The 15,034-nt window shown below is 44.5% G+C and overlaps 1 protein-coding gene across 3 annotated transcripts in view; it reads left to right on the top strand.

Moving 5' to 3' along the window:
• GLI2 (GLI family zinc finger 2) overlaps positions 1–15,034 on the top strand; it is a 190,617-nt gene that overhangs the window by 119,254 nt on the left and 56,329 nt on the right. For all 3 annotated transcript variants that reach the window (XM_042041003.1, XM_042041004.1, XM_042041005.1), the window contains one exon: positions 2,802–2,907. In XM_042041003.1, the coding sequence (XP_041896937.1) occupies positions 2,802–2,907 (106 nt within the window). The remainder of the gene's footprint in view (positions 1–2,801; positions 2,908–15,034) is intronic.

Below are 15,034 nucleotides of genomic sequence, written 5' to 3'. Positions count from 1 at the left end.
CATTAATAATCAGAGGTGTGAGGAGGGAGAAATTCTCTTCAGATGTCAATTTTATACCAACAGATAGCTAGGAAAGGAGGCCAGGCAGCAAACAGCCCATGTTTTCAATTTCCCAGCTCTCCTGAGTGACAGGGAAAGACTCTTTTAGCACAGAAATTTCCAATATTATCTCAGCAATCAATCATGTAGAAATGCACAGTTACAAAATAAAATATAGCTGGTCTGGCTTTTAAGATATTCAGTTTGACCTGTTTTTAGTAGTGTTATCGTTATTAATAAGTTAAATTGCCCTAGGGAACAGGCCAAAGGATATGGGTAACTCTCTGCATCATTAAAACTCAGCTGCAGTGGCCAATACAGTTTCAGCCCAGGTCAGCTCTCCTGCACTCTGTGGGTTGACTCAGCCCCAGACCTGTCCATTAGAGGCAGAGTGGCCACCCTGTTTTGGGAGGTTGCTAATCTCCACCTATAGGGATGCCACCAGCAGCACTGTGGGTTGATCCCAGGACCACAGAAGTGTTCTTGCTCGTTTTGGTTTATTTGTATGGTATAAGTATGGGGTGAGCACTGCAGGAAGCCTAGCCTAGGGGCTCAGGCTGGAAGAGATGTTTGTGTTGTCTGCCACTGGATGTCTGTGCAGGGACAGTTGATTTTGTGACCATGCTTTGTAGTGATGATGTAAAAGCTCCTTGCCCTACTTCCTCTGGTCCCCACAGCACCCATGGGTTGTGGCAGCAGCTGTGGCCAGGGAACAGCAATGTCCCCAGGGAGGAGGACAGCAGCTGTAGGTGTCTGCCCGCCTAGGCTGGAGTTTGAGCTGAGCATGGTTTGGGGAGACCAGAGGCTCTACTGCACTGTGTGAGCAGGGGATGGGGTGTGACAGCTAAACTCTGGTACATTTTTGACCTGGAAAAACACTGGTTGCCTCGTAAAATGAAGACTCCCTACAAGTGTCCTTACGTAACACATCGTCCCTGCCGAGGACGGTTAAAGGGTGAATCTTCCTCCTGAAAAAGCAAATCCTGAAGGATGCAAGTTCATTCTCTCCCTGAGCTGCTTTAGGGAGAGGAGGGGAGGGGGGCAGAAGCGGGGGAGGTGGTTAACAGTTACTCTACTGTGTCCTGACGTTAGGCGAGCTGCAAAAATGCTCCCAGTGTATCAGGTGGTGTGAGGTGCCAGCCCTTTGCTGGAGCACGGAGAGCAAGTCTGCTGCGGAGCCTTAAATACTTTCCACCCTGACTACCTTAGCTTAACGCCTTTCAGCAGAGTTGGCAGGAGGGTTGTTTTTGTGTAGTCTCTCACCTCTCCCAGCAGCCTGGCTGACGCGCCTGTGCCGCGCTGTGCTCAGGGATTGAGCGCTGCAATGGGAGTAGGAGCCACAGATCCTCTCGCTGATATGCCGGGAAAGACGTATATGAGGATTACACGCAGGCTTGGGGCGACGGACCCGAGCGGAGCGCAGCCCCACCGGACAGAGTCGGCGTAGCTCTGGTGCAGCTGGAGTCACAGATGCAAAAGGCTGAATTTTAAGTCTTTCATAGAAAAAGAGTTTGGCGTTTACTGAAGTTTGCTGAGCGACAGCAAGGGACTTGGCCCAAGCCTTGACATTTTGGTTTTGGATGGTGCTTCCCCAGTCTCCAGAGAGATGGTACCTGTCGTGGAGGCAAGTCACAGTGAAATACCGAGCACAGGCTGGGGTTTGAAATGCTCACTTAGGAGTTTGGGTTTGTTTTACTTTTGGTCTCCAGTTCGACAGAAAGGCCAAGAAGCCAGAGAAAGAATGGTAAAACCTGCAACAATATTAAGTAATCTTTAATGAAGAACTTCTGACTGTTTGTAAAGGCAGAGCAAGACCAGCCTTTTATCCTTAAGCCGATCGCTGCCACAAATGTAGAAAGGGGCACCTTTACAGATGCGCGGAGCCCTGTCAGAGGGTGATTGTACGGGATCGCTGTTGCGGTTGTGCGGTATCGCTATCGAGGCTCTGCTAATTGTATTTCTTTAGCTTCGGTAATTTTAGCAGGAAAGGCCCAGGCAGCCAGGCAGCATTGTTGGGGTGGTGAGGAGAAATAACCTGATGAATTTTCCATCAGCTCAACTCACTCAAATATTCTCGCCGTTAACTTTTGGGGTCAATAATAAATATTAAAACCTGTAGATTTAATAAGTCAATGTAGGTGTTCGCTGCCTTTTGAGACCACTTTATCTTTCCATCAAAGATGAAACAAGCTTCTCAAATGAATAAAAAATAGGGCCTCAAGTGATTACAAGTGAGAGCAATTTGAGCTCCTCTCTCAGAACCTGGCAGTAGGCACTTCTGAGCCTCTTCTGACTGCCTAGACATTCTGCTTTGGCGCAGCTCTTGCTGTTATATTTTTAGGTAAATATTTTCAGCTTGTGTGTACAGACCTTCAGGAACAGTGTTTGCTGCCACTCCAGGCTTGAGGGACGATGCAGGTCTGGATCCCACCAGGCTCTGTTGAGTCTGATTTGCGTTGCAAGTCTAGTTTTCCTTGGTGCTTGCTATAATCTCCTCAAGTTCAAAGAGCGCTTAGCTGCTTGTCTTTGTCAAAAACCCTGTTGGAGATCTTTTATGTCGAAGATGTAGGATTTTTCCGCATGACTTTGATTATTTATTCATTCCACTTCTCTGGTGTATGATAGCGCTGATATCATGAAGACCCCTTGTCTTGCACTGCTCTTGCTCTGAAATTCATGGAGATTTAGTGCCTTTGAAATTGTTTTAAAAGGGAAGGAAAAGTTTTTGAAGTCCCTTTTTTTTCTTCTATTCCCCATAACAGTGCCGCAGCACATTTTTCCGGCCTTCCACGCTCCTTTGCCAATTGACATGCGCCACCAGGAAGGACGATACCATTACGAACCTCACTCTATCCACGCTATCCACGGGTAAGTCTTACATCTCCACTCCCGTGCCTTGCTAAAATGTCAGCCACCTGTAGTATTCCGAATCCCTCTGCTAAAGTCCCTGGGACTTACTGCCCTTCTGGCAAGCTGGCCCTACTGGCCACCCTCCACCTCATTGTCCCCATCCAGTGACAATGCTGACCTGCCTGGCAGGAGGGCTTCACAGCTCTGTTAAGCCTATAGAAGTGCCCTATAGCAGCAGGATGGGAGTATAGGGCTTTTTTGTCATTATTCAGCTCAGGTCCCAGGAACAGGCTTGACTTGTGTTTTTGCACCTTCCGTGTTACTTACATCATGCCTTGCCTGGGTCATTTCTGTCACCATCTTGGCAAAGACCCAGCAGCGCTCCCTCTCTTTGGAGACCTTGTGTACCATTCCTCCCTCCCTGCCAGTTGTGGGGACGGTGGCAAAAGGCTGCCAGGAATGCCGTAATTCAGTTTGATTTCACTGGACAACAGCCTGAATGGGCTGGGCAGCATTTTCTAAAAGCAGTAATAAGTCAGGTCCTCATGGGGGTGTCCGTGTCTCCTCTGGAGGGGCAGGACTCTGGGTTTTGGTGGTGACCTTCTCATGAAAGTCTCCTCGTCCTGAGGCAGCTGATGGGCAGCAAGCACAGAGACTGGTGTGGGGCTACACCCTGAGAGGGGGGTTCGTGGTTAATCTCCTCATCCAGGACATGACAGCTCAATAGTTCTTGATGTCTTGAAGGAGATGTTTACAGAGAGATCTGTTTTCACCTCCTGTAAGCTTTGATCAGGGCAAGGAAAGTGGAGCCAGCAGGGATGTGAGCAGAGGTTCTAGTGACCATGGGGCTGGAAGTGTTTCTTCTAGTCCCTGAAATGCACCTTCCCCATGAGAGGTGAGGAGCAGCGTGATGCAGTTGGCAGTCCCACAGCCATCCCCAAATCCTTCAACCCACAGCTGTAACACAGGGCTCAGACATCGGCTGAGGAACAGGTCCCAGAGCACTCAGTGTAGGGGAACCACTGAGGGCCAGAATCATTTTGCAAGAAGAACAACTCAGGCTCGTAACTTAAAAAAACTCTCATTTGATCCCCTGGAGTCCTGTTGCAGTCTCACTGTTGCAGGGGCTGTTTGTGGAGCTGTGCTGCTTCTGAATAGGTGTGAGCAGGGGAACAGTCCCTGGGAAGCAAGTAATGCAGACAGCAGCAGCCAGATCTGTGGAGCCCCACAGCTACCACAGCTTTATTCTGCTTCCAAAATACTACAAGAAATAAATGATAGGGCATTCCCATGGATCCTACTAGAAGACAAGTCATTGTCTTTTTGGCTGGCAGTCAGTTTGACTGGATGTTTAAAGGGGCAGAGCAGCTTCTTCCATGCTGTGCGCAAAGGGGAAATGACAAAGCAGGTTGCTAACATGGGAACTGGGGGGGATTAGGGAGGCTGCATGAATTCTGGCTGCGTGGAGTTCTGGTCTTTCATGCAAGTACATGCAAAAATTGTAGAAAGAAGACAGAATAATAACTTGCTGAAAGATAGTTAATAAGCCAGAGCTGTGGCTAATAAAGAACATACAGAAAAGTGTGATATTCAAAAGAGGGGTTAGAAGAGAGGCTGGCAGATGTTCTGAGGTTTGTCATAGGTTATTTGTGTGCCCCACTTGGTGCTCCCCTTCACTCCTCATGAGGAGGTTTGGGTGCACTGCATGTACCCTGGGGCTCCACAGCAGTTTCTGTGGTGGGGTCATAAGGCAAGGTCTTCTACAAAATGCAACTGGGAGTTCACCACTGATGATATGTACCTATGAATCGTGTCCCCAGTAACCCCAGTATTTTATCATATTGGTGTTTTCCAGCTGATCAACCCTGGACAAGTGTACAGTGCTGGCAGATCAGGTTTCAGTTCATCTGCACCAATATTAATAATCTACGGTGTTAGCAGCTACCACATTTGTCTATCAGTGGACCAAGCATGTCCTGCTTAGTGTATTAGGTAGAGTTGTTGGCAAATACCTGTTGCATTTCTTCTTTGGGATTCCTCTTGTTCCCAGCAGCTCCTCTCACAAAACCAACTTGCAAGGTACTGGAGAGAAAACTTGGTTGTGGGTCTTAAAGAGGAAACACAGTCCTCTTTGAAACTACCTGGGCACTGCACTGAAAGATGCCTTTGTGGCTGGAGAAGCACCAAAGCTGAGCAGCCAAGTGCTTCTTGGCTGTGGTGGTTTTTTAGGGTCGAGGGAATGCCACTTCCGTTTGGCTGTTTGTCAAGTACCCTGCACTATGGCACAACCACATTGGGAAAATTCTCTGCCGCTGTGGAGTTAGTCTCTCAATCATTTTACCTCTTCAAATTTTATCTGCCAACTTCTTAAAATCATGTCTTGCCCTTTACTCCTCTAGTTTTTTATTCTACTTCTCTTTCATCTTTCTTCTCTCTCCTCCAGTCTCTGCTATGGAGGTCACAATGTAGCGCTCACCATCCTCACTGGAGGATGTCCAGTGTGAAATCATCCAGACACGGTGGTAGATCTGGACTAGAATATACATGACTGGGTGCATGGCTCTTGTTTAATACACTGGGTGGACTCCGTGGGCACAGATGAGCTTCTAGAAGTTTGTACTCTGTCCTGGTGGTGCAGAAATCAATCCTCCTTGTTTCAAAAGTAAACAACTCTTAAAAAAAACCCAAGGGCATGTGCATATTTTCACTCTAGAAAATGAAGGCAAATGTTTGGAAGAAAAATTGTGTCACTGAGTTTTGGCTTTATGATTAATGTGATCGGTGCCTGACAGAGAGCCCCCAATTCATCAAGTCTGTATTCTACCTGTCTGCCGTCTTGACGGTACCAAATTTATCTAATTACGTGAACATTGCACGGCAAATTAAGTGCAGTGTCATTTGTTGCTAACTACGGGGTCTTATTATCTGCCTGCTGCATTATGTCAAAGGTTTGTTTCCTGATTGCTCGATGTGACCTGGCAGTGTATTCCCCTTCATCACTGTTTGCATTTGGCCTAACGAGAACATACATTATTTTATCTCAACTGGAAGGAACTCATCTGCAAGGCTTCTGAACACTCTTGAGCAGAACCACCTGTGGACCCTTTGCTTGGGAACACAGATGGGAATGTGGAACACTTGAGTAATAAAAGACCCTCATGCCAAGACGGCCCTGAAAAACTTGCTGTGTTTCTCCTCAGTGTTGTCATTCCTTGTGTCTGAATGATTTTCTTGTTAAGCAGCATGACAGTAATTCTCAGGACTTGAGTCTTCTTCTAAATCACTGAGCATTTGTTGCATATGTCCAGAAGCAGATTATGTTGGGGTTTCCTTGAAGTCTACTTCTAGAGGTTTTTTTCAGATTGTTTTGGTGTTTCTCCAGTCATTAGGACAACCCACTTTTCTCCACTGTTGGTTTTACTTATTTGGTGGTGAATTTTTTGGACATCTTTAACTTTTGGACTTCTTTTCTTGGTGTTAACAACAATTTGACAGAATCGTGGTGCTTGCTTGGCTTGTCTAGAAAAATTATCTCATTTAGATGGTCCTTGAGCTCTCTGCAGTGCAAACCAACAGAAATATTGCAGATTCAAGATATTGTCCTGGAATCTGATGATTGTGAGCCTGTGGTAATACAGAGGATAGAGGGAGTGGCAGGATTGGAGTCCAATGGACACTGCAAAGGATGTAATGCAGAATGGAGTGAAACTGAATATGGGATGAAATCTATTCCAGGAATGTAGAACTAGAGCAGAATGAATAAAAGAAATTGTATTGATGCATATAAATTGTATGAGCCAAGACTTCCACAGCGTAGCATTCATTTAATAGTAAGTAATACTCCAATACTCAAAGGCTAAGAAAAGACAGAAAAATAAATTTGGAGGTTCTGCATTTTTCTGGAGATATGGGATGAAATTACAGAGCCGCATACTGTTTTTCCCTGTGATCCTCTCTTCCAGAGCACAGGATGGCCCAGGCTCTGTGGAAGAGCAGTGGTGGGTCTTACATGCATTTTCTGTAAGCAGCTTTTATTGATTTGTCAGAATTTCACTCTTCACAGTTGGCTGTAGGTCAGCACTATTTGAGTGAAAGTTGTCAGCCAGGTGTGTCTGCAGGCTCAAAGCCAGAGAAATTCACTTCATAAGTTAGCACAGGTTCTTTTCTAACAAAAGGGGTATTTTGTATTTTAGCGAACTTCTTCACAAAAACCTGCTCCACTGGGGCCTGGTCTCTGCAGTAACTCCATCTGCTTTAAACTAAGGGGGCTCAGCATCAGCTTTGCAAGAACAAGCCCTTGACTCCAGAGGAAAGCTGCTGGCAGATATGGGAGGTGATAACATGCTTACCTTTTTTATTTTTTTTTTTTTTTTAAATCACAACAAAAATAACTAAAAACTCCTTAGCTCAGCTTAAAAGCCCCTGCCAATGCAAGAGCCTTCGGGGCTAACCCTAGTAAACAGCATGCCTAGGCTTGACTCAGCAAGAAGCTTTTTGACAGTAGCTCCTAAACTGTGGTTAAAACCCATCAGGCATTACGCACTGTGACAAACAAAAGCAGCCTTGTTTTTCTACCAACATCCTGGTGGTGTTTTAGGATGCAGTTCTGACATTATTTATTAACAAAATATTGTTGTTGCTCTTCTGTCCACACATCAAAATAGTAAAAAAAAACCCAACCAAACCCTGAGCTGATAATCACAAATTCCATGGCTTTCATAGGGACTGAATTGTCCCGAAGACCTAAACATAGAGACAATTCCATCTCCATAATAATGTGGAGTTGCCCTAATTTCCCTCTGGTAGGGATTTTATCTCATTTAATCAAGGATCTTCCTCCATTTCCCTGAGATCTTAATATATTATTGCAGATTTTTCCTGATATCCAGCCTACACTTTTTTTCTTTATCTGATCCTATTACCCCTCCTTGTTGAAGTTTTTTTCCTTTTTACTCTGTTAAGCATTACAGAATACCTTTTCAGAACCAGTTAAAATGTTCCTGAGATGTTTAGGCAGGGTGATTCACAGGCAGAGGAGTTGACTGTTAAACTTTTCATCATAAAAAGACTATGTCTCAAGTGTTTACAAATTTACCAAATTTAGTGTCGAACCCAAGATTTTCCATGTTGAATATCTGTTCCAGTCTGGTTCTCTCTCTCCTTTGTTGTTTTTTGTGAGATTCAGCCAAGGGAGGCCAAGTGGGGTTAAGGGAAAATATGTTGTTTAGCCATACAAAAAATAATCATCATCATCTTATAACTGCTTTTAGAAACACCAGTGTCTCTTGCTTTAGAGTTGGAATTTGTTATTGTCACAGATGTGTCTTGTGCTGTTCCCATTCTACAAAAACACACACAAACCCCATCAATTTTGTCAGATAGGAATCCTTTGAAAAGTCTTGCTTCCAATACATGCATTGAAGTGATGTCAGGGTTTTGCAGTGAAATTTTCCAAGTGCCCTGTGCCCCTGAGCACGTTTCAGCTGATCCTTGCCAGGGCTTACCTGACAGTGCTCCCCATTCTCTGCTGAGGCCTCTCTGCCATCCCTTCCATCCGGGGGGATTCATGACTCCATGGAGGAGAGGAGCCGTTTGCAGTGTGTGCTCATGAAGCTGCCTTTGTGCATTATCAGGTGTGCATAGAGTGCCTTCAGTTATCCTTCGTGGGGTACCACTCCCCCGGGGCTGCAGCTGGGATCCTGTCACGCAGTTTGGGATGGGACCCCTGGTGATGGCCATTCCTGCAGCAAGGATGCCACTCGGCTGAGCCACAGAACGTACATACCAGTAAAACCCGTGTGTTTTCATATTTACTTTGCTACTGGAGTAGAAAATCTTTGGCAGGTCGTGATTGATGGTACTGTGCTGCTTAGGAGACAGAGCGGGCTCCCTCCGGAGTCAAAGCAAACAGCTGCTCAGAGAGGCCTTCTTATGCGTTTTGCAAAGTTTTACGACTTTCACCGAATAGATACATTGCTCATTTGGGAAACAGGTTTGGGGGCTCCCACATCCAATTTATTCTGTCCCCTTCTTTCCCACATGCTTCTTTTATTTATTTAAGAAAATCAGAATGTGCAGGTTTTCAACGGTTTGCAGGGGCTGGTCCCCTCCAGAAGGCTGGCTCAAACCTCTCCCTGGCCTGTAATTAGCAGGAGTCTGTTGCTTTTAGGTGGCTCTTTGGTAACCTACAGGAGGTGATTTGGGGGACTGTTAATACCAGGATTAATACTTGATGGTCACTTGATCCATCTCCAGGAGACCACAGATGAAATACTAGGCTTCTGCTGTCATGTTCTGGGAGCGGGAAAAATTACTTTAATTCCATCTGTGCTTTATTTTCCTCATTTCTAAAATGTTATCACAGTAATATCCTTTTGATATCTTGAGAGCTAGGACTTGTTTGGCTTCCAAGATTGGTCCTGTAGCACATTTTCAGGCACCAGGGAAGAAGTATATAGCGCTACCTGCCTGTGCAGAAACTGAGAAGGTACATGCCTAGCATCTTCTGGCCTCAGTGGGACGACAGGCTGATCAGGTCTTTGGAAAATGGGGAAGGCATAAACCAAAACACTGATCAGGCCTAATATGTTTCTGTAGGCTTTTCCAGTCTCATAAACTATTCTGCAAAACAAAACAAACCAAAAAGCAAACAGACAAGCAAACAAAACCAAACCGACAAACCTCCACATCTTTCTCTTTTGAATCTTGTTAAAATTTTTCAAGCATATTCCATTATGAGAGAGATTTACACATCTATGCTGTTCTTTAAATTCAGGATATTGTTGTCATGTGTGTTTAGTTAACTAGCCTTCAGAGTACTTTGAGTAACTGAAACCTGAAGTCCAGAGGGACCTGAAGTGGTTTCAGACTCACTAAGCTGCAATGAAATGCAGATTGGGTTTAGAAATATTTCGGCTGGATCTCCAGTTGCCAAATGCTGTGACATCGGGCTGGAGTGAGGGGCCTGGGTGAGCTCAGATGGAGTTGTGCCCATTTGCACTTAGTGAAGATCTGGGCCACTGAGTTGCTTGTGCTGTGAAAAACTGCACCTCTCATTTAGCCTAATCACCGCCAGAAGAGTAAAAATGGCTAAGAGGTTTTAGTACTGAGAACAAAAGCGTGATCTTTGAGGTCTTTTATGTAAACCTCTGGCATGTGTTCATTTAATATGATGTCACTCTGTAATCCACCATTGCTTTTAAATGTCATTCTCAGAGCTTCATGTCAGCGAGTCTTAAGTAATAATCCCTTTGCTTACCTCACTTTATAGTAGATTAAAAGTGACTTCATGCTTCCACCTTATCCACTGTTAAGCTTGTGCTTTAGGAAAAAAAATTATTTGAACTCTCTTCTCCTGCTGCTTTCTAAAGAGTTTCTAAACAGAGAGTGCGTGTCTTTCAGAAGCTATCTCCATAGGATTGCCCATTCTCCACTGCTTTCAGCATCTGTGAAAATGGATAAATGTTCAGTGCCAACTTCCTGCCCTTTTAAATCCAGCGTTCCGAATTTGTTTCTCAAGTTTTCTCTCAGCTAAATGGGGAGCACTGCCCTTCCTGGCCTCTTCTTTTTCTTAATCCTAAATAAGTCACCTCTCTAGATGGTATTTCACCTCTCACCAGCTTCTTGCGGTCATGAAGACAAGAGATGCTGAGACCTGTTGCAGCGTTCTGCTCCTCTGTAGCACTTTCTCTTGTACTGCACAGGGGTCTGTGGGTTTCCCCTTGTATCTCCTGGTTTTGTATCTCCTGGTTGAACTTTTACTCTATCCTCTAGCAAATCCTTTCTCAGTATATAAAGCTCTCCATGCAGTTCTCCTGGTCCACCCTCCTTTTTTTCTCTCCCTGAATTTCACCCGTCTGCTCCTAGCACACCTCCTTGTGTAACACGTCCCTCCAGATATTTGCTGCATGTTGTCATATCCTCCTCCCTGCTCTAATGAACTGGCCAGGCCGCAGCCTGCAGCATACAGTCAAATATCAATCCACTCAGCCTCCTCATTTTCACTGTTTCTCTGGAATCCTTCCAGTGTGTGTGAAGATAAATGGACAAACCCCATCCATCCCATTGGCTTGTGGAATGAAGCCTGCGGCACATCACTTTTCAGGGGCTGGTTAATCTGGATTCCCAGCTACCAGTGGCCATGGGGAGCAAATTACACAGGGTGCCGAGAGATAAAAACTAATGACAGGAGTGCTGGCTTGTGATACTGGAAGAAAAATGTAGGATTTTTAATGTCCATACAGAGCGGAAATTTTCAAATCTCATCCAAAAGTTCCCCCCACGCAGCAAAGAGCAGGGAAGTCAATTTACCCTGAATGGATAAGGACTGAGTCAATTCTGCTGGGATTAGAACATGTGGTTCGAAGGATCCTAGGTATTTTGGGTCTGATTCTTGGACCACCCAGATGGCTGGGGGGAAAGTTAAAGAAAAAATACTAATGAAAAAAGGACCCGGTTTGGCAGAACTGTGGATCTGGATACCCTGTGTGCAGCTGACACCATGCAGACACATCTGCACCAACCAAAGGGCAGAACTGGGTGCTGTTACTCTGGCAAATCTCAGTCCTGCACATCACTCCTGCGGGAGGGTGTGTGTTTTAGCGGGCTTTCTAGATCCCTGACTCTGACACTAAACCACATAAGTATGTTTTTCTTCTGTGTGCCAGACCGTTTTGAGAATTTGTGATTTTACACAATTTTCTGCCTTGGAGACTCTTGATTCCTGTTCTTTTATGTTTCACCATTGATACTAAATAGCTAACAGCTAAAATTTAGAGAATTTCTCAAGGGTCAAACTTTTAAAAGTACCTGTATTATTTCAGATCATAAATCCCAGTGTACTGGGTCTGGCTAACAATGTTTGAAAGCGGGTGTTGTGGGTTTCAAAATAGTGTTGACTCTTAGGACTGGCTTGTCAAGTGCTGATAATGCAAAGGCTCAATGTGTTTTTCAAACAAGCTGGATCCTATTTAAGGTCAAACTACTCCAACCTCCATTGAAACTCAGGACACTAAAGCCATCTCTAGTAAAGGAGTTAAGTACCTAAAAATTCATAAAGTGGCTGGAGTGAAGTTAAGAAACACAGACATGTTAATGAGGTGCATTATGCTTGTGCATACTTGGAGCCCAGTGTGCATGCCCAGGCCATGCAGCTCCTGCAGGACCAGTGGGGGTGTCTTCTGCCCTGTCTCCTCTCTGTTGTAGAAGCATGCACATGGCAAATCTCATGGGAGGATGTGCTATGGAAAAACATATCCAAGGTTTAGATTATATCAGTTGGCCAGGCTCCACTTCAAGAGCAAGTTTACTGCATTCCCTGCTCTCACTTTATTGGTGTGTGTGGGGTTGGTTTTTGATATAATTGATTGTGGTAGCTGATAGTGAACCAGGAGAATGTGAGCCTTTTGATGATTTTTTAAAGCAGATACTTGGTGGGGGGGTGGGGGGGTGGTGCCTTAGAGCATGGTAGGAGCTGTCCTTTTCCACCCCCTGGGCAGCAGAAGGACCTGTACCATGGTTTCCCTGCTGCTGAGCACATACTGTTAGATTAAATGTGAGCATTAGGCTCCACCACCACCTCCTGCCCTTTCTATGGCTGCACTGGTGTGCCAGTGTTTCTTTTGCACAGGTGTAGCCTCCTCACAGCAGAGGTATTTCTTCCTGCACAACTCATTTTGTGTCTCTCTTACATCTCTTCCTACTCTGCACACATGAACTGAAGTCACTAATAACAGCACCTGGGTGCAGTCAAGCAAGACTGAAAAAATATGTTGGGGCTGTCTAAAATGCAGTCACATTCAGCTTTTGGGGTTTAAGTCTCTCAAAGAAATAAATTTATGTTCTTAAATCCTGTAAGGGCCTTTGAGATATTTTCCCTTTTGATCCTGTGAAAGCATCCTGGAAAAGAATTTGTCTTATTTCCCCTCTTGCCCCTTTCCTAGCTAGGCTTTCCTAGCTTGGTTATGGAGCTGCTTACATGGCTTTTGATTTGCAAACCAGCTGCTGGACATGGTACCTGCTGATTGAATGCTTCATCTGAAAGCCTCTTAAGATCCCACAGAGTAACCACACATCCCAAACTACCACTGGTAGAGGAAGTCTACCAGAGTGTGGTTAATACATTAAAAATAGGAAAGTTTCAAGCTTACAGCTGCATTAAGGTGGTGTTCTTACATGTGCATTCTTGTTTGAGACTTTTTGTCTTCACTGTGAGATAAAACACTTGATTTCATAGGCTGTCTTTCATCCTCACTCAAGTGAAGTATGATATTTTACAAGAGAAAACTGCATTGTAGATGACAGAAAGCAGAGTGTAGAATGATAGGGTGGTGAAGGAATTAATGCATTCAGTCATCAAATCAGTAAATTAAAGGAAGATCAATCTAATGAGGACTAGCAAGAAGGAGAAGATTTGTAGAAGATACTTGAAAAAAAACGATGAGCTGATGATGCAGAGGGTCACACAGAAAGTGCTCTAGGCTACAGAACTGTTTTAAAACCTCTTCCTATTCAGGAAAACATGTAAGTATATGTTTAATTAGAAATGCCTGTTTAGGTCTGTTGACTTCAGAGAAACTTAAATGCATCTTCACATGCTGTCCTGAGGAGAGGTGCTTTTCTGAAGATACCACAGAATAGAAATGTTTACTAAATCCTGCTTGTGTATTTGTGCTGTAAAAATAGTTCATATCGGTGGTTTTACTTGTTCCAGTATGGACTTGGCTGTTGACTTCAGGTATGCTCATGAAAGGCTTCACTTGATGATGATTTCTTTAGATGATTTTTGCAAAGTTTAAGTCAAGGTCGAATGAAGAGGGACTCTAGAGCTCTGGTGGTTACTTCCACACAGCATTGCTGTGACTCCAACATCATCACAGAGGTCCCAGAACTGGTGTCAACCAGGACAATTAAAATGTCCAAGTGTCTACTTCCTAGGAAAACCAAATTTTCAAGGAATTAGCAGTGTTTGAGGTGCTGCTTTGGGTAGCTGATGACCACTCAGGTCAGACTGTGTTGGTCCTGTTTGTTTGAAAAGACTCTCAAGGAGTCAATGATGTTTGCAGTTCTCTGGGAGTAACTGAAATAAGGCCTTTGCTGCTGTTTTACCCAGATCACAAGGCACCCATTTTGTGATGGCATCTTTTGGGGATCAGGGTACAACATGAGAGTTGGTATATTGGAGGGACCAGGTCAGGGTGAATAATTCTATTTTCTGTAGACCAGCTGGAAGGATTTTGCAGTTGGTTCCCAAGGCAGAAATCATATAGAAGTCATTTCTATTTTTTTCCCTTTTTTCCTAGTCCCCCAGCCCAACTGATGCTCTGTAAGAAGTATTGCTAGGAACTGATGGACAGTGAGGTATCTGCAAAGTTTTATCCAGTACATTTTAATGCTTAAAGAGTTACTACCTGTTGGTATATTATTTCCAATAATATAGAAATAGAGAAATAGTCACGGTGAAACCAGTGTCAGCAGACCCCAAACCGCTTTATTCACTTGAAAAAATAGTAGACTCCCAAAGTCAAATAGATTTCTATCCATCTTTGGAAAAGAAATTAACAAACACATAACCCAACCATTTTTCAGGTTAGGCCAGAGAAATTCCAACCCTCACTCAGGATGTGGGATGACCAGAATGTAAGAGACTAAAATGGAATTGAGCCAGCTTAGATATTTTACGAGTCATGTTTTTTAAGGGTTCCAGAGGATCTTTACAGAGGACAAATGCACTGGACTTTTGGGCTTTAGTGGATAGGAAGGATAACTGCTTCATATTCCTCACCAGAGCATCGTCACGTGGCCTTGCCTAGTGAGTCAAAGGGAAAGGCATTCTCCCACCAACACCACTTCCTCTGTGTCCTGGGATTTTCTATGCAAGTTGTCTACTCAAGGCTTGGCTAGGTCTTGACCTCTCTTGGCATGCGAGAGCTAAGCCTGGTATGACTCCAGACTTCCCTCGACCGCGTCTGGTTTGAATCGTGTCAGTGCCCGGATGAGTGCTAGCACAAGAATAAGAATCTCTTCAAAGAGTTGTTTGTTTGTTTGTTTGTTTGTATGTTTAAGAGATGGCTTCTGCCAACTGTGAAGAAGGTAGGAGCTCTGTGAGCTGTAACTTCTTTCCCTTCAAGTCCTGACGTGCTGCTGG

This window comes from Corvus kubaryi, unplaced genomic scaffold, assembly GCF_017639235.1.
Source record: "Corvus kubaryi isolate FWS band 111438036 unplaced genomic scaffold, C.kubaryi_AGA036_p1.0 37396, whole genome shotgun sequence".
Classification (NCBI taxonomy): Eukaryota; Metazoa; Chordata; class Aves; order Passeriformes; family Corvidae; genus Corvus; species Corvus kubaryi.
Note: the sequence above shows the minus strand (reverse complement) of the source record. Positions and strands in the feature narration are given on the sequence as shown.